At 40.2% G+C, this 22,812-nt stretch overlaps 1 protein-coding gene across 6 annotated transcripts in view; it reads right to left on the bottom strand.

Annotated features, from left to right (window-relative positions):
• LOC117478956 (protein unc-79 homolog) overlaps nucleotides 1-19,293 on the bottom strand; it is a 32,186-nt gene extending 12,893 nt beyond the window's left edge. For 5 of the 6 annotated variants that reach the window (XM_034125934.1, XM_034125950.1, XM_034125967.1 and 2 more), the window contains exons 1-23: nucleotides 19,210-19,293; nucleotides 17,637-17,757; nucleotides 14,220-14,533; nucleotides 12,922-13,092; nucleotides 12,643-12,738; nucleotides 12,479-12,534; nucleotides 10,456-10,585; nucleotides 10,268-10,332; nucleotides 9,122-9,210; nucleotides 8,751-8,791; nucleotides 8,363-8,391; nucleotides 7,075-7,301; nucleotides 6,682-6,853; nucleotides 6,311-6,541; nucleotides 5,862-6,052; nucleotides 4,923-5,046; nucleotides 4,020-4,175; nucleotides 3,468-3,683; nucleotides 3,096-3,323; nucleotides 2,666-2,807; nucleotides 1,920-1,999; nucleotides 1,666-1,814; nucleotides 1,243-1,400 (exon numbers count right to left, since the gene is read on the bottom strand). In XM_034125934.1, the coding sequence (XP_033981825.1) occupies nucleotides 1,243-1,400; nucleotides 1,666-1,814; nucleotides 1,920-1,999; nucleotides 2,666-2,807; nucleotides 3,096-3,323; nucleotides 3,468-3,683; nucleotides 4,020-4,175; nucleotides 4,923-5,046; nucleotides 5,862-6,052; nucleotides 6,311-6,541; nucleotides 6,682-6,853; nucleotides 7,075-7,301; nucleotides 8,363-8,391; nucleotides 8,751-8,791; nucleotides 9,122-9,210; nucleotides 10,268-10,332; nucleotides 10,456-10,585; nucleotides 12,479-12,534; nucleotides 12,643-12,738; nucleotides 12,922-13,092; nucleotides 14,220-14,533; nucleotides 17,637-17,757; nucleotides 19,210-19,231 (3,208 nt within the window). In that variant the 5' untranslated portion in view covers nucleotides 19,232-19,293. Of the gene's footprint in view, nucleotides 1-1,242; nucleotides 1,401-1,665; nucleotides 1,815-1,919; nucleotides 2,000-2,665; nucleotides 2,808-3,095; nucleotides 3,324-3,467; nucleotides 3,684-4,019; nucleotides 4,176-4,922; nucleotides 5,047-5,861; nucleotides 6,053-6,310; nucleotides 6,542-6,681; nucleotides 6,854-7,074; nucleotides 7,302-8,362; nucleotides 8,392-8,750; nucleotides 8,792-9,121; nucleotides 9,211-10,267; nucleotides 10,333-10,455; nucleotides 10,586-12,478; nucleotides 12,535-12,642; nucleotides 12,739-12,921; nucleotides 13,212-14,219; nucleotides 14,534-17,636; nucleotides 17,758-19,209 lie in introns of those variants that run through there. The other variant, XM_034125974.1, reaches the window with a different exon arrangement.
• Nucleotides 19,294-22,812: the final 3,519 nt, after the last annotated feature.

The raw sequence follows: 22,812 nt of genomic DNA, 5'->3' as shown, positions 1-22,812 counted from the left end.
TAAATGAATGTGTTATTTAGCTCTCCATGTCAGCATATTTGTCTTCACATAATGCATGGGTGTATCAATATGGATTCTGTTTTCTAAAGAGCTTAGGAATAATGTAATAAATGATATTAATAATAAAGTACATATTTTCTACAAACAATATGTCCAAATGTCATAATATCTGTTATTATTTAATGCAAAATGTATAAATCGAGTCTCATACGCTACTTTCTCCAATGGCGTAAAAGCAAAAAGACAGTTTTTAGTATAATGCTAAGCTATAATGCTCATAAATGTATTAGTCCCCAGGATGGTGTTCACATACACAAAGATATTGACCACACAATGTCCCACATTCCCTGTGTGGAACAAAATAAGAATGCATTTAGTCTTGAAGAGTAATTGTTGTTGTTTTTTTAACCTCGACTCGGATCAAAATCTATTAGAGACACTTTCTTTTTTATAGCAGAAATCAATACACTTTCACCCACACTGGGCTAATGGATACCACATACTGTGGGCCACTAGGTGTCAGTGTGGGGATTAAAAGACATTCCAGAGTAGCCCCACATTGCCTATTCTTCACATTTAAGGTTGTAAATATATATATAAAAGCTATATTTGAATGATTTATGTCCATAATTATATCTGTTTCAACACTGCTAATGAGAGGGTGTGATAACATCATCATTCCACATATGATATGATGATATCAACCATCAGGATTTGATTTTGTCATCATTTTACTAGATAAAGACAATGACTGAATGTATTTTAACATTTTTATGGTGTTTATATACACAAAAGGCTAATATCTGTATACCTTTTCAGAAATGTTAACCGTATTTTCGGGGATATTGTAGTTCTATTGTTCTCCTGTTTCCCTTATTTCATATACTGAGTCAGAGGACCTGTCCTCTGCCCTTGTCTCAAGGTCATACTTAAGATATTAATCCCACAATTCCTCTTTACCGCCGTTTGAACCACACGGTAACCATGACAACAGGAAGAGATATGGGCAGGAAGTGGTTTAGGTAGCATATTATATAAACAGACTGGGGGTCGTCTAATGGTTCATTCATTACCACCTCGCTTGCAAAATAAAATAAATACAAAAATGAACGGTTTAGTCTCAACATGATGAGCTTGATGAGGTGTTAATACCTAGATAGGAGGTTAAATATAATCCTTTGAGCAACAAAAAGCAGATTAACAATGTATGTTATTTTACACCATGAGCTATAAATCTCTCACCCGCTTCAAATCGTATTTTCCAGTCTTTGCTGTTGAAGTTTGTGTTGATGAGGTTCCAGAAGATGTCCGCCCCGTGCGACAGAGAGAGAGCGTGGAGAAGCTGAGGCACAGCCAGGGAGGCCAGCTGGCAATACTCTGACTTCAACATGGACCACAGACTGAAACACAAACACACACACACATTGCTGTCAAGGAGTTTTTTGTGTTCTGTCTGTACCTGTATAGAGAGTATGTTGCCATAGGTTTATCTGTGGCCATCTCTAAGTTCAGTTGCTATGTTTTTCTGTTTTGCTGTGTGTATATCTGACAAATACAACAAATATCCCTCTGGGACAATAAATCAAAATCAAAACAGAAAATCTAACATGAATAAAACATTTTCCCACAGTTTCGAATCAAAAAGCCTGTCAGCACAGCACACACCTGGGGATGAGCATCTTTTCCTGGATGTAAGCCAGAAACTGAGGGTGATCCTTGCGGGCCAAATACAAACACTCTCCATGGAGACACAGGATCTTCAGACAGTTCAGCATGTTGAACAAGATGTCAGGCTCCTCAAACTTAGACATTTCCTGAATACAGACAAAATGTGTGACTCAAGAGTTGACCACACTCAAGTAAATCACAGAACATATTTTTTAATGGCTCTTTTTTTCTCAGTTTTATTACACACATACCTGTAGAACGGTGTATATGAGCTTTAAAGACACAGGGAGCTGCTGGTAGCAGAACTTCTTATCAGAGTTATTCTTCATGGCTGGAAGGAAGAATGTGGTTTTAGATACAACGGAATGTTCAAATGACTCTGCACCTTGACAGATCAGACATGGTTAAGTGATGAGTGTTTCACATATGGATGCTAACACCAGTCCTAAATTGATACCACTTTTAATTCTATATGGTAAATGTGATGCTAGATCTGGTAGCCCTTTAGCTTAGTTTAAAGACTGTAAACAGTGGGAAATATGTAGTTCCTCCTGGTCAAGAAATAATAAGGTACATGCATCCCAGTGAAACTGTGTGGGTTATGGTGTAAAATAGATAGCAATACAAGTGCCGGTAGGCTGATTTTATTGCCTTTTGATATAGTTAGGCTAGCTATTTCCTGCTAGCTACTAGCGGTAGCTTTTATTTACCATAGGCCTACAAACATGAGAGTGGTATCAATCTTCTCTTCTTACTGGTGGCAAGAAAGCAAAACATGTCTGCCAAAATGTTGAACTTTTCTTTTAAATATAAATCTACAGCTAACAACTGGTTAATAGGCTATAGCAAAATAGTTTAGCTTAGCTTCAGAAAATAAGCATATTTCTTAAGATGGGGAATTATTGGTATTCTTCTGACAGTAAAAAGTAAAGAAAACATGTTTTGTCATGGCTAACACATTTAAAGATGTTTAACTGTGTAAAAAACTGGTACACACATGGGTTATCAGGAGAATTGTTCGTGGGGTTTTCGGTGTGCACGCCCTTTTGGCTGTCTCCTTCCTGACTTCCATTTGATGCACCGAGGGAGAAATCTGGCCCCGACATAAGCAAGGTCTCCTCCAAACAATCTGTAGGTTCCTGCAGGGCAAATAAACACTGTCATAACGTCTCATTTATATATTTCATCCTCATTAGTAATTCAGCTCAGCGTGATTTCCATTTCATAATTTAAAATGTCTGTTGGATGTCACAAACAAAAGAGACAGAGGTTGAAATTATTTATGAACATATTTTCATTTATAACAACATTATCTCAGCCAGGCACGTTTGGGACATGGGGGGTTTACATGGCATTCATTTCAAAGCCCTGCTTAATGCACAGAATTCAATTATATGAGACAAATTTAAATTCATGCTGTGTCTCACCACAAGGCGGATCTCTTCTCGGGGGGTCAGCCTCTCCAGGAGCTCACAGCCCAGCTGGTAGCACAGGATACTGGATTGGCACAGGCTGCACTCCAGGGCTTTCTCATCCTTCTGGCAGGTGTGAGTGCCCCCCCACGGGGCTTGGAAGACGTTATTGACAATGCCCACAATATCCTTCCCCAGGCTGCTGTCTAGACCCAGCATCACACCGTCATCCTGGAGCTCCATCTGGACAGCAAGAGATGTGACCATAAAAATGGGGCAACAAAGTGGAGCCATGAAACTAAATAAGTTCCCTTTGTAAAATATCATCACCAATGAGAATCTGAAATAGTCCCTTTAGGAAAAAATGTTTTGGGAAGGTGTGGTCACCTGCTTTAGGATGAGGTCAAACATGAGGATGAAGCAGCCAAGGTTCATGTCATCATCATCACAGTCCAGATCCAGAGCGCAGTGGCCGGCGGCGTGACCCAGGTTTTTGAATGGGCTACAGCGCAGGGGGCTACGGAAAGGGCTCCTGAAGGGGCTGGGGAACGGACTGAGGGTGTTGTGTTGCCCGCGGCGTCCTGGATCTGACACCACGCTCACCTACAAGCAAAGATTACATCACTTTATAAAGTAGAGTGAATGTGTTTAACTTCAAATTCAAACCATTTGTGCTTCTGGCAGTCTTTAAATCTTCATGTCCCCTGTTTACTGTCATGGCATGATGAGTGCAGAGTTGCTCTGCTTTAAATTTCAAAGGTAAATCCACATCACAGTCAAGTTAAATTAGGATCTCAAAAGGAGCTATATTTAGACATTGCCTGTTACCATGGTAACAAACATTACATGCCAATGAAAGGTATAAAAGAAAAAAAGAATATAAATGTGTCATAATCAAACAGCCAAATGTGTCAGGTGATGTTTTGGTTGAAGTGTCACCCTGCGAGCCCCAGTCCCCCCAGCCCCAGTGTTTTCAGTCAGATCTGAGGCACGACCCTTCCTCTGATTGGCCAGCTCCTTCAAAGAGTTCACTCCATCAGAGAACATCCCGATCAGCAGCTGAAGAGGCACCACAATGTCCAGCTCTGACAGCACCTGAGTCCAAACAACATAAGGGTTCATTCACACTAATAAGTCAAACAAATTATTTTCCTACATACCGAAAGATCTGCCACTTTCTCAACACAAGGGGAAAGAGGTTAAAGCTATTTTGTTCATACTAATCAAAGCATTGAAAGATAATTCATCAAATGTGTTTTTCCAGAAACACATTTTCAAGTTACTCAGGATGTCCTTGTAGGTGGGGTTTTGTATGTAGTTATTTTTTCCTGTTTTATTTTTTGAAGTCTCTGTTTTACTTCCTGCCTTTTTCCCCCTGCCTGTTTTCTGTCACACCTGTGTTACATTAGTTTAATAGGGCCTTGTGTATTTAGTCTGTGTGCTTTCCCTCTTTAGGGTTGGATGCTCTGTGTATGCTGTGTGAGTTTGCAGAGGTAGAGTAAAAAACACTTATTCTCTGTCTAATTTGAATGTGCCCTATTTTATGAGGGCAGATGCAATCTCTTATTTGTGACAGAAAACTTGAAACTGATCCATGTATACAGGCAGCAAGCTGTGAGTGCATATGGGATGAAAGGCAAAATCCCTCCTATCACTCTAAAATTGCTTCAGTGACCCAGATCCATATTCAGCAGAGCCCCTGCTCAGACTCTCACACTCTATGACAACCTGTTCAATTCACACGCACTGTGGACAGAACCACAGGATGTGAAATGGACACGAGACAGTGTGTTCGTGCATGCGTGTTTGTGTGTGGGTGTGGGTGTGTGTGTGTGTGCTTACATGCAGCCACAGCAGAGCCTGCTCCTGCACAGACGCTGGGTAGCCAGAGAATCTGCAGCTGATGAAGCCAAACATTTCTTCCATGGAGAAGGGCAGCGGGCACAGCTCAATATCAAACATCTTACTGTAAGCAGAAGGCACAACAGAATATAACATTCCTCGGAAACTGTTACACAATCAGTAATGTTTATCTGACTCCTGTTATAACATCCTCCTGTTTATTTATTCAGTACACACAAAAAGAAAACAATTTTTTTTGTGCCCAGTCATTTCCGTGTTATTTTGCTGAGAATACTGTGTGTGTTTCCATGAAAACTAAAAACACAACTTGTTGTATTTCAATTTGTACACAGTTTTTAATTGTGCAACTAGCTGTGTTCCCCCTGCTTCCAGTCTTGATGCTAAGCTAAGGTAATTAGCTTCTGGTTCTGTGCACAGAGACCTGAGCGGTACTGTATCAGCAACTCTTTTCAAGAAAGATAAAAAGCCGGAAAATGTATCCACCCCTCCAATCTGAAAATGTTCTATGCTTTAAAAGCTAGTGTCATGCATTATAGACCATTGAAGTAGTATTTTTGGAAAGAGCCTTATTTCCCTGGTTCTGTGGACTTCAAACCAATCATTTATTTTTAATGTTAGGGGCACTAAAAAACCTGCTATCAGACGAAATGTTATCTGCACTGGAAATATTTTTAACATAATGTCATGTTGTGGGCAGTTTGCCAGTCATACCTGGGAGTAATAAAATAACACCAGCAAGTGACACAACTGACATCAAGGTACAGATTGTCACTACATTTTTTATAAAGGGTATATCAGAATAAGCACAGCTACATATAACTTAGAACATTTTCCCCCCCTGCTAATATGGAATAAGACATTTCTTTATAACAGTAATAACAACTACAACACACAAACACTTGGAGGTGATGGATGTACCTGAGCACTTCCCGGAACTCTTTGAGCTGGTTGTCGGGCACCTCGGTGCGGATGGACTCCAACCACTCAGGCATGAAGCACTCCCACAGCGGCTGACTGATGACATTGTAAGGTATCAAACACAGGATCCGATTCAGGCCCTCCTTCAGCTGGGTCACTGTGCTACAGGACTTGTCCCAGTAACCTCCAACCTGGGGAGATGTGTGGATGGAGGGGCTTGATTCAAACACAGCCAAGATCATTCAGATGTGACAGGTGACTTACACTACTTAGTTTTTAAACATCATGGCTTCAGTGAGATGCCGACTAAATGATATGCAGAGATGTTGCAAAGTGCACCATATTCATGCTCATTAGCTGGATATTTGTCATTATAATGTTCATGTTGGTTCTGTTTTAGAAAAATAACCATATACTGTGTGTTCAGTTGACCTGGATCGTGGCCTTACCCTGGCAAACTCAACAGGCTTGGGCAGCAGACACATCACCATGACGTCAAATCTCACATCGCACACTGTCTTTAACCACTTGGTGACAAACTGAGGCTTTAGCTTCTCCACCAGGCTTCCGACCTCATCGTCCATCATGTAGGCGGTGGAGTGAAACCACTGGAAGACCATGCTGACCAGCCGAGCCAGACTCTCTGTCGGTGTGTTCTCATTGGGTGTGCACAGGCTCACCTGCAGATACACATGAGTGAAGGTCAGACAAGAGAACTCATTAGTCAGGTAACCATGAATTCATCACTGTAGAGATAAGAGGCCATGCACTGCACACATTCTTATCTCAAAACGTCCTGTTATTGACAGTGATTACACACCAGGAACCAGATGCCGAACTGACTGAGGAGCCGCTGGTCGTGCTGGTCGTCCTCCTTGTTGTCAAACTCGATGTTGTCCAGGGAGTGGTGGGAGGCAGACAGGCCCATCTGACGACGCCTGTTCATCTCAAACTCGCGCTGTTCTGCATGAATTTCTGCCTCCTTGAGAAGACTGGAGGGATATGGAGAGGATAACAGAGGGTTCGCAGGGTTATATTGATAGAGTAAGAGCAGGGGAGAAGCTAAAAACACACAAACAAATATATCCTGACATGGCATATATATTAATGATCTAATGCTGTGTCGTATTGTTGTCCATGTATTCATTGAAAAACATGTTTCACAGCATTACAGGCGTATGCCCTCTGCGGCTGTGTTAACGCTGTGATGTACCTTATAACAGCTTCAACAGTGCACACAAGCTCCTCTGCTCCGCACTCGCGGGTGTTGATGGGAGGGGGCGAGGTCTGGTACAGATGGGTCTCCGCCGCAGCCCCCACCTCGCTGTGGTGGTTGACATGGCAACGCTTGCAGTAGCGGACAGGCCGGTTGCCATGGCGCCCACAGCAGCCAGCCGAGAAGCAGGTGACCACGGCCCTCCTCACATGAGAGCTACAGTTCTACAAAGCCAAGAAACAGGGAAAAGTAGGCGGAGGAGATCAGTTTATTTCTGTTCTGGGCACTAGGCAACAAAATAAAAATATGCCACAATCACAGCCAATAATGCATTATGACAAGTCTCTAAAAATAAACATATTTCTGGCCTCAAAAGCAACTGCTCTGACTTTGAATGTCGTACTCTCCAATATGAATTTGTTTAGAGATGTTGATCTGTCAGAAAAAGTCTTTATGTGTCCCCATGGCGTCTCAGGTTTCTAAAAATAAAATGATGGCACTAGAGGACCATCCTAATCTGATCAGCCTCTAATCTTGTGCCATTAGAGAGATGCAGTGCTCCCTATCAAATTAACATATCTGTCCTATAATGGTGAGTTCTCTCATTTACTCAACCAGCTTTCAACAACAAAAGCACAACCCTGATGTTACTGTTATTTATTTACAGTACGTTCTATGTTTGGGTTTTATGGTGTATTTATAACTAGTTATTCTCAGATGGAGATGGCAGAGCTGGTGTAATCCTGGTGGGAGTTCAAAAAAGGTTTTCCGAAACGAGTGTGACAAAGCCTGATCAGAAAGGGAGGTAGTGGATTATAAAACTCCCGGGCAAACCAGGAAGGATGCCGTTTCCCCTGACAACACCAGGCAGCTGCTAGGCCTGATGGGAGTACCTAGATCATCTCACACTTTCCCTGGGTCTCCCTAGAAACCCTCAGCAGTGCGTTCAACTACAGCGAGCAAACATCATGCCCCAGCAGCTTCATTTGAAATGATGTGGCATTTCCAGTGAACGGACTTCTCAATGAAAAACATGTCAGGTTTATAAATGAATGAGCTACCTATCACAGGTGAAAATGGATTTCGTGAAATGTCTTCCACAAGGTTAACAGTTTATTATTCTGATGTAGTGAAGATAATCTGTAACATGAAGCACTGCAAATGTTTATTTGTCCTAAATAAAGGGAAACATTGGATAATGTTCAGTATGACACCGAACTGTAGAAGGATGGATCACAAGAGAAAATGAGAGTGTAGGCAGTTGCAGTACAAATACAAATCTTACCTTCTTTTGACAGATGGCAGATATCTCCGCTGCAAAGATAAATCAAACAAACTTTAAATTTGCAGGCAACGAAAGTAGCTTGTAAAATCAGTCATATGTTTAATTGGAAAATGAAAACTGTTCTTTAAACCTCATATACAAAATGAAGCAGCTTTTACCAATGAAATACAGCTCCAATAATAACATATTATGTATTCATAATATATCAGCCCACTGCAAAGTAAAGCTCCCTTTTCTACTGTAAAGCACAAATTACTTTTTTAAACAGATTTATTTAATTTATATCCTCAGAAACAAAACGTTCTTTACATTGTAAATGTCTCCTTGTCTGTGGGGAAGGAGACAGACTGAGAGACTATCAGACACCTTGCTGTTTGTGAACGCTCACCTTGGGGCAGGAGGACATCAACAAGCCATTCAGCGTGGTCCCTGAAAAGGTCAGAGTAAAGTCAAATGCTTGATGTACAGACCAACAAATACGTTACAGAGCTGCAACACAAAATATTTCCCCTCAATACCTCACAGAAGACAAAACTAGAGAGTTATAACATGCTACATGCTGGAGAAAAAGAGAAACAAGTGGCTGCGTAGTTTCATTATGATGATCTCATTATCAGCACAAGGGAATTACGTAACCATGGCGATGCATTTCCCCTGGGAAAAAGTGAGGAATAATGAGACAGGCAGAAGGTGATGTAGGTTTTGAATGGCATCCTATTGAAGGAGGGGGATGGAGATGGGGGTGAAACAGATGCCTACCCTGCTATCCTCTGGCTGCACTCCTCGCATATATAAAGAGGAGGGGGCTTGTCTCCCAGGGCAACAGAAAGAGTAGGATCTATACACATCTGCAAAGTAAGAGAGGTATTGTTAAAACATGAATGTGGTATTGAATAACATTTTATTTAATAAACCATTTATGCAAATGTAGGGACTGTACGAAAATAACAGTGGTGAGACAATATGGAAATACATTTGAATAATATCCAAAAATGCATAAAGAGTTTACATAGGGGCATTACAATTTAAACAAGGTAATGGAATGATCATTTTCACATTGCAAAACAACTCCCATGATCCAACCCCCTTTTTTTAATCCCTTACCAACCAAATAAGTCCCTCAGAATTTAATTTCATACTGATAATTTACTAAGCAAACATTTTCCATTGTTCCCTTCACATTGGGCTCTCCGAGGGTAGTACATCATAATCTTGCCAAATAAATCATGTGACACCTATACCTGTCTCCCCACGCCTCTGTGTGGATGGCTGCGTGCATATGTTGCTCTCTGTTTTCTTGCAACCTGTGCCTGGCCCTGTGCTAAACCTCAATGCTCTTGACCTCAATGCTCAGATGGTGCACTGCACTGTAATTTACTGTGCTCACTTGATGCCACGTTATCCTCAAGGGCTGCACGGGGTCACCACTTTCAATTAAGCCCCCCTCCCCTGTACCCCCTCCCTGCACCTGGTAATTGAAATCCGGCCCCAGTCCATGCCCCTGTTTCTACTTTATTTGTCAGTTTTGAGCACAGTTGAGTAAAGGCAGGCGGTGATTATAAAGCAGAGCAGCGACAGCAGAGACTGGAGCGTGTACCATAGAAGCTGATATCATTACCCACTCCCACAGCTGCCCTGATTTATTTACCGAGCAGCTCACAAAAGAAAACACACCGACACGCACAGTTGAACTCTGCAAGGCAGTCTGACACATGCCCAACGCATTCCCAAAAAGGTTATCAAGGGATTTTAAATACAGAGCTTGCAGTTAATATGTCCTTAAAATATGGCATAAGGCATTGTAGACATACAGGAATGTGGGATCCACAACCACAAACAGGCCATGGAATGTAGTGTAATGTTTAAGGCTTATTTAACAAACAAAAAAAATAATACTGAAGTCACCTTGACAGCCGGTTTATTGATGGCATTGTGGCACTCAATGTGTTGACAGTGGATGGGGTTCCAGGCTTATCCAGGAAATAGAAGAGTCACAAGGCAGTATAAAAGAAAAACGAAGGAAAATAGGGGACATGTTAGACTTTAGTCAGTTTAAGGACACAATAAGCAGAAGATGTGTCAGAGAGTCTGACCTGTGTACTGAAGCCCCCTGTATTCGATGATGGCTCCTGGTGGCTTCAGGTTGGGCCAATAATGAAACAGCATCTGCACAGCCGGAGGCTTGACTTGAGATGGGCCATAGGATATGACATAAAGAAGGTCCTGTAAAGTATAACCATCAACAGGAATCAAAAGGTGCAATGACATTTCAAGAATTGTAATAATTATCAATGGAAGGCAACTAGTTGTAGATTTTCTATCCAACATATTTTGTATCCCTTTATAAAATAAATGTATGTTTATAAAATACTTTAGACGTTACATATTTTTTTGTAGAAAATGTTTTAACGTTTTTTGTAAATACTGAAGGCCTTTTTTTGCTAGGACATCGCTATATGAAGCTAGCAACTGCTAGACTTTTAGCTTTGTTAGCATAAACATTAGGAGCAGCCGCACCCTGACATTTAAAAACAAACTTAGTTTTAGGGTTAGCTATGGGTTATATTTCAGTTTTTGTAAAGATGTATTATGTTGTATGACATGTCATGTTTTTCTACTTTAGCTTAAGTAGGATATTATGTTTGTCTTTTAACAGAGCCAGCAAGCTGTTTTCCAGTGTTTAAGCTAATTTAATGCTGGATGTAAGTTTGCTTTAGGTCGGTGGTTTTGTCTTCTCTCTCAGCAAGAAAGCTACTAAGAACAGTTCCCGAAATGTAGAGCATTTAAAAATGATTCAAGGAAGCAATTGACTGTAACGTATCCTCACCTAAAAGTAGGAATAACTGGTGTTTGCTTTGCTAGCTATATGTTGTGTCATGAGAATGAGACTTTTGCCCACATTGCTATGTCGTGCTTTGTTTACAAACATTTATAGAGCCAGCTCGGAAAGTTAGAAAGATATTGACGGATTTGAATTTGACGGATCAATAACTCATAAACAAATCGGTGTTAAAACACATAATCAGTCTCTTAAGAACTGTAGTAAGAAGAAAATACACGCTAATTTTCCACAAAAAGCTGGACAATTTACATTGGTCTCTGACTTATCTGCGGCTGGAGAGAGACAAGTGTACAGGGACCGTCTACAAATTGCAACGGCGAAAGGACATACAAAAATATCATGTCATAGTCAAGTGCAACCAACATCCCCTCACACATTAATGGTCTACTGGTAAGTTTACAAAATAAAAATAAATATTATTTTGAAAAATGGTGGTGATTTTTTTCTTGTGTAAAATATATAATAACTTCACTATTATACAGTGTAGTGTTGCACAAAATCACTTAGTAATGGTGACATTGACATTAAACATCTTGTTTGCCTTGTATTCTGTGTAATTACAGTTTTAAAAAATGAACTTGTGTCTTTTACAATGCCTTTGCTATAATATATAATATAATATTTGTTCACTGGAGTCCCACTTTTTAACACTCCACACATGTTTAATTAAAAATGTGCAGCACTGGATATTCCCCGACTACTTCCATCCAAATACTGACCCTGCCTAATCCTGCTCAGTTTTTGAGAGCGGACGAGATCCAGCGTGTTCAGGACGTTATGGTTAAAATGCTAAAAATGAATTTTTCAAACCCCACCATAGTTTTTTTCAAACCTATTTAGGTAGTGTAACCTTTATATATATACAGTCTATGAGTGTAACCAAATAGCGCCACGTGATTTTCGTAGCATTACAAAGAGGAGGTATTGGACATTTTGCTCAAAGAAATTCACCCACATTTTGCTAAAGCATATTTCTTCAAAACAAGTGTTGTGTTTCAACCAGTAGGAGAGATTAATGTGTAGGGTTATTTTGGTAGCATTTTACTGTATGAAAAAGAAGTTCGAAATATTTGTGTAGTATATTGTTTAAGAGTTGCATTTTGTAGACTGTCCCTGCATGCTCGTCTCTCCTCTTGACCCCCAGAAAATAAATATTTATTTTTCTTATCAGAATTTAGTTGAACATAGACATAGACGTAACGTTATGACTTCAGCTCACTGTGCTTTTACACAAATTATCTCATATCTGTATTATGTGTTTATATGACACGTACCTTCCACACTTCCTGTTTGTGCTTCATTAGACACTCCAACAATTGACAGTGATACACTAGGAAGAAGAAGAGACCAGCTTAAGGAATGAGCCATTACCACACAACATTACAGTGAAGGTTTTCTTTGTATGCATGCTTGGAAAGCAGCCGTTATGATGGTTTACCTGGATTTGTTGTGTACTGCATTGCAATCATGAGCATAGAGGATGCAGACAGATTGACATAGGCAGGGACTCCACCCTCCCTCCGAGTGGAGCCCACTACACACAAGCAGGGAGGAGAAAAATAAAAATGTACTTTATGCTCTGTTCAATATAGTAGCATATTTTCAGGAAATAACATTTATTAAATGAAATAGGATAAATACAATTAATGAATCACTAATTATCTGAACCTAATTAATTTATGACAGGAAGTGAATTAGTTGTCTAAATGATACTCACATATAGCCATGGGGAGGAAAGAGGTGCTCAAGTACTCAATGATGTCTTTGTGAAGGAAAGGGGGAAATGTGGCTAAAGTGGAGATCATTGTATAGGGCAAAGTGCTGAGAATATCATCACTGAGAAAGGGCAGGAGGCAAGTTGTTGTGTAAAATATGGACTGTCCCAAATCTGAGGGGAAAGGGAAAAGGGCAAAAAAAAAGACAGAGAGATACACAGAGACTCATTCAAATAACAGTACATACAGTATTCACATACTGTATGCAGTTGCAGATTACATGAAATTTCAGTCATAAGATAATTTATATACTAAAACATTTTAACAGTGAAATAAAGAAGAACATTTGCCATATGAACTTTAGTTGAGGGCGGAGAGCTTTCTTTAACAGCCACTAAAGTACAGTTTGCCCCCAGGAAAAATTGAGCATTCAAGTCAAGGAGATAGGTTTTCATGCTTTTGAGCTTCTTTAACAGTGGTAAAATATTTATGAAAAACAAGAGCACTGACTGTGATGCAGCCTAGGTCCATGAAAAACATTGCAGATAATATTAATTCTCACATATATTCTAAATGTATTGAAAATAACAAAAGGAATCACTTTCTCTGATGTCTACGTTTAAAACACGTTATAAACACACTTACAGCTCAAATCCAACATTTTCAATATTTTGTAATGCTTTTAAATAATAATCATGACACATTTTAAAGCAATTTCTAGTTACTTATCAAATCTAGTATCATAATACTTCATCATATCAAAATTCCCATAGTAATAATCATTCATAATAATCAACAATTTTATTATAAATGCTTTATAATGTCTTCAGAGTATTGTTTGAAAAGCATTAGGAATATTAATGAGTGCATATAACTATAATTATACAGCTATATAACCAGATTAAAACACAATATAAGTATTTTTATACTGCATTATAGACATTGCCATCATAGAAAGTGTTTCCAAATACACATAACATTTGCCTAACTTTCCCATTTAACCTATTTACTTGCACATGACAACATAAGTAAAACATTTCTCCCACTTTACATAACACACATGCAATCAAGTATGATACACAGAAGAGAAGGCCTATGTCTGGTGTATCCAATGGCTTATGAACGATTAAGTTGACAGGATCCAGCGTGCTCCCAATCACCCCATGCATCCCTCAAGATCCTCAGCAGGACTTCTCTCCTCCAGTTACAAAAGAGGCCAAAAAAGCAGCAGTGGCTTCATGCAGGCCAGGCGGCTCGGGGATGATGATGACAAACAGTGGTGCACTGGGCCTTGACTCACCATGCTGACCGTGCTGCAGCAGGGGCACCAGGTCAAGCAGGGTCACGAGGGTCACATAGAGGCCCTGATAGTCCAGAGAGGGGTACTCTGAGAGCTGAGCGTCCCGACTCTGCTGCCCCTGCCCCCCGCGGTCTGACGGGGCATCGCGCAGAACGCTGTAAAGGAGGGAGCGAGTAACTGTAGGGTTGATGGAACTGACTTGTGGTCTTAGAGATGGGGTGAGTGGGAATGGCACAGGAAAAAGACACATGGTCATGGGCACGGCCAAATTGGAAGCTTCCTGGTTCTCCTTCCTGCCTGTGCGGGACAGAATGCTGCTCCGGGGCGGGAGGGGAGGGGAGGGAGGGTAGGGGAGGGGAACAAGGGAAAAAAAGAGACAACAAAGACACAAAAAAACAGCACATTACATTGAAATGGCACTACAGAGACAGCGTAAATAGAAAAAAACAAACCCAGATAAACCCCACATAGGATGCAGTGTCTCACTAATTGACTGTTTCACTGAAGGCACGGGCAATTTTTCCCTGCTTTGTCGGTTCAGAGTGACTTTAATTCAATTAATCTCGTTTTGTCTGCACTTGGAAAACAAAAAAAACATGAGCACAAACTGCAATGATCACTGCATCTCATGCGTATCTGGTGACAAGGAGCAAAAATATAAAAAATGGCATGTTTTCAGTGGCAACCCCATACTTCTCCAAAAAGGTACAGTGCAATTGACTGTCCCTCGATGGCTGCCATCTTTCAATCAGCAAGGTCAGAGGCTGCCATGCAAAAAGGCCAATGAGCCGTGGAATAAAAGAAAAAGAAAAAGAAATGTCCTTGTCCTTGGTGGGGCTGTCAAGGATGGGAGTGACACCAAATTGGCTCAGGGAAAATACAGAGGTGACACTTTTGAAACATGCTTCAGCCAGTAATAAACATGTGTGTGAGGTTAGATCAAATGCCCATAGGTCACAGCACATGTTTATTGCACCAGAGAAATAATGTCCGTATGCATACGTTATGATACTGTACCAGTATCATTGGGAGAAATAATGAGATCCAACAGGCATATGGATTCAGGTTTCTAAAATAAATGTAACAACTAATCTACGGTAGAGGAGAAACTATAATGACAAAGGAATAGGTTGTTTCAGGGGGAGATGACTGGTAGCATTATGTTTGTGAGCTAATGCAGGATGGACAATTGTGTTTGCTGTCCCCTGGGGAAGGTGGTGGACATTTTAAAAATCTCAAGAGAGGAGAAAAAACAAAAGGAAAAACTAGTTGGGTTGAGTGTGGAGCATCTCGGGTGGAGGAGGGGGAAGGGGGGCCAGAGAGCATTGCTCTTTTTACAGCACATTATTAAAGAGCTAAGCTGTTCTATCAGGCAAATGATTGGGATTTATCAAGAGAGCCCAGATTATAAATTCTGATGTATTGTATTTTGGTTTTTAATTTATTTTGAAAGGTCACTCAAAAAGTAGAGTTACAGCATGTTCGGGCAGTGAGAAAGGGGATTTCAATATTTTTTAACATGACAATATATGCATAATGTTTAGCCATTTAGATCTTTAGATTTACACTGTCAACAACAGAATGTAACATTTTCTGACTTATCCCCCCAAAGTTATACTCTGTAAGATTTAAGTCAGTGTAGATTTTTAATAAAGCTGAATTAATATACAACGTAAACTTGAACAGGGCTTATTTCAAAACAACAGACCGTATCTCAGAGTATGACTTTTTCACTGCCCATATAGAAAACATCATTATTTTGAACAATGAACATAGACATAAACAGACACGCTCTCACGCATACACTAAACAAATACACATAAAGATACACACATATGTGCATACATACACACACTCATACATACAAACAACACAGAGTTTACAGACATGTACGACACATTAAACACATGTAGAAATGCACTGATACAGACACATGACATACATCGACTGTCAAACCCTGCACTGTCAATACGAAGTCATTTACTAAGCAGTAATTCATAGCACAGTCAGCCTTCCTAAAAGTACATATTTACAGACAATCATGTCTAAACAATATGATTTCTGCTGCCTACAGTCACTCTGCTTAGAGTGATGCAGTTTGGCATGGAGTCAGCATGGCTCACTGATTCAGAGCTCAGTCTGACTTGGAGAAATATGACAAAGATACGTCTCGTCTTTAGAGAGGCATATATATAATTGTCAGTGAAGAGACAATTGTAACCCTTCTTTATTTTCTGTTCTGCAGCTGACCTGCACTAACCCTAACATTGGTGTATGAAACAGCAACTACCTCCTTTGGCGATTTCAGTTTTTCATTCCAGGAACATGACACATGCCTGCTCCTCTTTTCAAGGCACCACTTTCTCACTCTTTCATTTCTCTCTTTCTTCACCCTGGGCTTCAGAAGGCACAGGTGTATGGATAATCCTGCAGTCCCTGCTGAGGAAACCAGACCCTTATAATAGTGCAGAGTATTACTTGCACTGCATATCTGAGGCTTAGAGAGTCTGCTTTGGGAACAAATCAAGCAACTGTTTAACTGTGGCATCATAGCTTTTCACACTCAAATGACGCTGTCCCTTAGAGACAAAAACGTCACTTGGTTTAACACATATTCCCACAGTTGCAGTCCCTGTCATGATCCATCTGTGCCAAAAACATATGAGAAGCCCTTTATGGACAGCCCTTCAGCAAAGCACAAAATGACCAGAATACACTGTGAGCATCACTCAGCAGAGGAATAATCCTTATGGGGCTGAGCATGAAGTGTAGAATTGAGGCCAGCTGCCAATCTTAAATAGATTGAACCCTAAGCTGATAATAATGATAAAAGTGGGGCATATAAATTCAGCCGTCAGTAATCTCTCCCTTTTTTGCAAAGTGGCTAATAAGTTAGGACACCACTAATATTGTCTTTAAAAGCAGCAGCCAGGAAGGCTAAACCAACCATATGATATACCACAATATCCCATCACTTCATGGTGAAGATGTCCCAGCGGGAGAAATCGTGGGACATGACACATTGTGAATAAGATGTGTCCAAAATGGCTGCCTACTTGACCTGTGTTGGAGAGGAAATTACATGCTGTCCCTTCCACAGGCTTTCACAGGACCCAGGGGAACAGGCTGACCCTGCAACTCTCCACCAGCCTCCTCTGGGAAGGACACAACAGGCCACGCTCATTTAGCAAGAGACCACTGAATCAATAAACATCCCTGAGCCTCCTATATCCCTGATGCTTTAACAGAACACCATAACTTCATATCCGCTCTAAAGTGGTCCTTCTGTCAAACCTTTCAGAAAGTGTCTCAGAACAACCTGCTGTATGTTATCTGGCCTGACTGAGAAAGGAAGCTAAATATCAAACATTCTACAGTCTGGTACTTCACCTGTTGGCTCCAAAGCAGGGTACTTACCTGAGCAGGGTTTGGGAAAAGTATTTCAGTGTGTTTGCAATGTCTGTTCCGGAGGGCACAGGGTAAATATTGTGTTGCACACGGTTGTGATACTCTTGCAAGTATCGTATCTTAGAGGCAACTAGACAAAATAAAGAGCAGAGTAACAAGCAAATCAACTAGTGAGACTCATCATATGAATCTGAGTACACAGATAAGGCAAATGGCATGACATGCATGAAGCTGTGCTCCTGTTGTAGTTTCTTGGCCAAGATCCATGCATTTAATGCGGATGTACTAATTATCAAGTTAAACAAAGAGTCTGCGTTCCCATGGCTCTCTGGCCTTCTCCAGGTGACCTTTTTGGTACATCAGTGGGGTCACAGACATCCCTAGAGGATGATATAACCTATTGCTTACAGAAACAAGCTTATGTACAAAAGGTTGTCAGTTCAAGTCCCAAGACAATATGGGAAAATACAGTCAGCATGAGACAGTAAAGAGGGATTACTCATCCCTTAACATTTGATACTGAGACTCATTTCAGCAAGAACCCTTTCTATGTTGAACTCCCCCCTCGAGTCACTTGTTTTATACATGAATGTGTTATTTCTGTTTGGTTTATTATGAGCTAAATTAAGTTGAAGGGGGTGATTGTTGACCCATTTTCTGTGACTTTGGGCAGTGGTGTTTAGCTTCCTCCCTGACCTGTAGATGACAAATCCCAAAATAAAAATAACAGCTGCAGGCATTTGAGCATGTGTGGTCAAAGTCTGTGCTGCAAAACATACTGTAGCACACATGCTTCTCTCTTCTTATATCTTAACATCTTGAGGGATTTTTAAAACCTTTGATGCCTTAAAACATTCATATATTTAAAGAAATACGGAAACAACAGCTGTCAAGTTGTTTTTCTGATGCTAGCCTGAATAATTCTTCCATATTGCCCTCAAACATTTTCAGAAAAATACAACTTTTAGCAAATTAAAATGGAAGCCCCCCCCCCCACATAAAGTTTGACCACATATTTTTAATTTGTTATATACTGAAAACAAGCAATAGGCTATCTGATTAATAGTTTGAACAGAATTACCAACAGGAATAAAGAAGCAAATCTAAGGATAGGGGCTGCTTTCCACCTGTTCAAAAGCAATCGGAGGAATAAGGTGAAAAATGAACAGCAGTCTTTCCGGAAGGTGTGATCAAACCACATTATTGATAAATAATAATGCCACCGTATTTTTCAGTAAAAAAAAGACTGTCAAGTCGACCTTGACACCAACAGCACACCTCGCTTTCTGCACGCGTCTCATCCAGCCACGTCAATCAAAAAAAGATAACATGACGATGTAGCCGTTGAATTATTTTTCCCTCAACATGCAGAGAAACACATATACACATTGTCTTCAGTGCTGAGCCCCCCAGCCATCCTCTGCAGTGAGAGGACGTGTTGCAACCTGCCATGGCAACCGCGGTTTCATCACCAAGGACAGCTCCCCTCATTCGCTTTCTTGGTTAAAACAAAAATCACATTCCCAGTTTCCAAAACCACCATGACATGACAGGAAAAACACACACACAAAGCCGTACTTACACTGCTCCGCCTTCGTAGACATTTCGCAGACACTTGGGGGAACATAGAACCAAGACTGTCAATTGTTTTAGTGTTTTTTTTTTCCTCCCCGGCGCTGTGTTTTCCTCAGTCGTGAAAAAGTGAATATACCCCCCTTGCAGCCCAGGCTCGTCTGATTGTACCACTCTGCGGAATGGATTTATACACTGTGGGTTTTCAGCGGTGGTGCGGTCGCTTTTAGCAGAATTAAATCAAAGAGTCAATTTTGTGAGACCGTTTTTAATTTTAGGAATATTATTCTTTCGTAACGGAGAGGAATGTTGATGTACATCTGCCACAGCATACCTTTCCAAATGGACTGATCCGCCTTTGACAAATTGTCATTCAAGATTTCCAGCAACCCTATCAGTGCTATTTGAACTGATTATAGGAGGGGAATACCGAGGAAAAACCTATTTGGCCTGCGCATTTGTATTGTATTTGTCCTGCATATAAACATGCAACAGATGGTTGTCACATTGTTATGATCATAAGTATAACGTGATATTTTTAATCTCCACATGTTTTTTGGTTTGAATGTTTTTTGGGGATATTTAGATATTTAGTTTGTAATTGACATCATTTCCTGATTTTGGTAACAAGCAGTGCAAACAACTATGTAGGTTCATTTTTAATCCCCAATTAACACATGAAGGCTTAAAAAATAAATGATCATTACGTTTTATTATCTACAAATGTACTTATACTGGCCCACCATTCGGCATGCCTGTGATAAAAATATGCATTTTTTTAAAGGAGCAAAATATAACTGAAAGATGGACTTGAAATGACTGACACTTCCCTATAGTTTGTGCCAAGAACTGTCTGTGTAATTCCATCCCACATCCAGCTGATTAAGAGCAACATCCTGTCACTGCACCCTGGAATGACCCCTACTTCTTATTGCTTGAGAAGTTTATGCTATGAAGCACATATTAAGCTTTTCCAAACACTGCAGTAATCACAGCAGTCAACTAATTGGCTTTCAGATTGTATGTCTTAGAAAAAAAAACAATCAATGGCAGATATCACATCAAAGTCTTTATACAGGGAAACTGTCTCATTATAACGTTTTACATTCCTTAATAGCCTTTTACACATTGGAAAATCCACAAACAATAATAGTGCACAGGTGTCTTCCTGAATGCAGAGCTCTTGCAGAAGTCAGGGTTGTTGAGATGATCTCTGCTTGTATTCTGGGATATGATGCATGATCCATCCAGCGGGGGCCAAGAGAGTCACAGCAAACGCACAGAGAGCAAGTAAAGATTGCTGTAAGAAAGTCCATGAGAAAATAAAAATAAATGCATGAGGAAGGAGTTTTAGTACACATATCAAGGCACTGTAGTATAGCTCCCAAACGTCATCATCTACAGGTTGTGGGGATCGAACACCTGTGTCCACAAAAGAAGGTCCCAAACTTAGTGACTCACCAGGTGATTTAACAGCAGACCGCATTTATATCATCCTTCCATGTTATTCCCTTTGTCCCTCTGCACTCTGGTATTCCTAACCATGAGCCAAGCTTTGTAAAAGCCCAAGTGTATGTCCCAGAGGACAGATCAACAGATTTATAGTGGCATAAACATTGGCCGCTATGTTGCAGTTCCATCATAGGATCCCTTTACAGAGGCCAGAGTTTCATACTGACTTATGGATAAGAAATGAATAAAACATCCCTCCCACTCTGCAGACTTGGGAATATTGCTACAGTCCCTGCAGTACATTTTCAGACAGTCAAACAATCTGGTTTGCCTTTCAATTAAACTCCTATCATACGTCTAACAAAAAAAATCAGTCCTACCCCTGGCCCGATCTTGTCCTTCGGCGGTTTGCTGTAGATTGACCTCTGATTTTGCAGAATGGCTTTGATCCGCCTGGGCCAGGTCAGTATTGGTCTCCTAAGAAGGGAAAACATCTTAACGCTCACAGAGTCACTTGCCACGACTGGAAAACAGTAGTTTTTCTGTGGAAATGTTTTCTCATGTCCTGTGAGATACTAACTGCTTTCATCTAATTCCCATCCCTGTTCCTGGGAGGAGTTACTTCCATGGTCCAAAGACCTTCATGTAAACATATAGGCTACTGACCAACCTCTGATCAGGATAAGAAATCTGGCCTCGCCTATGAGAGAAAAAGGATAGTAGGGATCAACATTATAATCAATTTTTGACTATAAAGAATTGGAGTAGTTGAGTAAGTCAACATCATTCACTGATCCAACATTAATTCAAAATCTTCAATTTATATGTTGTTTCCAGTAGAGTGGGTCTTTTTTTAACAAGTAAACTACAATCTGCCAAGATTTAGAGTTTGAATAAGTAGTATCTTGTTAAATAACTATTTTTACATCAAGTATAAAATAGAAATGCCAAAACTCTAACATTACATGATGGGAAATTATAAAGTAGATAAGCACATTAATTTATCTGAAGTAAATTATGCCATATAGGCCTACTCACAATTAAATATATGAAATACAGTGTTAGCATTAAACCTGATCCCTATGGTAAAACATAACAAATGCAAGAAGCTTAAAAAGTACATTATTAAGTGCATTATCTACAATAACACACCACAATGTAAACATAGGGTCACTCAATTGTCTTAATAAACAACATTGCCTTGACTTGCCAGCTTACAATAGGGCTACCATTTGATTAAAGTGCTTAGGATCCTTAATTATTAATGTGAGAGCTTGCAGGCCAATATTCACGGCCTGTCTTTGGTTTTTCAGGAGTCCCATTCAGTTCAGTTTTTCCAGATTTCTTATTCAGTGTCACTTCACTTTTATGTTATTATGTCAAATTTGACGGGGCGTTTGAATGCAAAACTGCAAAAAAGACCATGGTGGCCATAGGCTTAAAATAATTAAAAAGGAAAGCTGGCCTTGGTTATACACTGGGTGCCAAACACGTTTTGGACAACATTACATGTAATGTGTCGCCCTCAACAGGACGCTCAACGAACTTTAATCAAATGACAATACGATATTATACCATTTCATTTCAACCAGTAATGGGTCGATCAGATGTTTTTTTTAAGCGTAAAGTGACAGATTTCCATGGCCAAATTCATGTTGAAGCCACCATGACATAGCTAAAAGTTAACAATATGTTTAATTTATATTAATGATATTTTAAGTAGGCTTCCACTGGTTATGTTGCCCCCTACCTAAAGACCCACATCCTCATCTACGGGGAAACGTAAGGGAAGATGTATACCGTTTTAACGGAATTGCATTGCTAGGCAACAGCTTGGGTATTTTCTCTGAGATGTATGTGATGTTATTCACATATAACAACAGCAAATAAACTGGGACACATTAGGAATGTTAATGTGAAATGTAACTGTAAAAAGATTTAAAAGACATCTTGATAATGATACGAAGCTCCAATAATCCTCATTGCCGCAGATACACCACTAGGGGGCACTCGCAATTGTGTTATTGCACAAAGAGCTCGGAGTACTGACGGGCCTCTTGACCAGTCTCCGTACAGCGATTGAGAACCTGTCAAGCTGAAGAAGATACAGGAAAGAAAGGTATTTGGCCTCCAAATATAAAGCAAATAAAGGCGCAGGGCA

This window comes from Trematomus bernacchii, unplaced genomic scaffold (assembly GCF_902827165.1).
Source record: "Trematomus bernacchii unplaced genomic scaffold, fTreBer1.1, whole genome shotgun sequence".
Classification (NCBI taxonomy): domain Eukaryota; kingdom Metazoa; phylum Chordata; class Actinopteri; order Perciformes; family Nototheniidae; genus Trematomus; species Trematomus bernacchii.
This window is presented reverse-complemented; position numbering and strand designations above follow the sequence as displayed.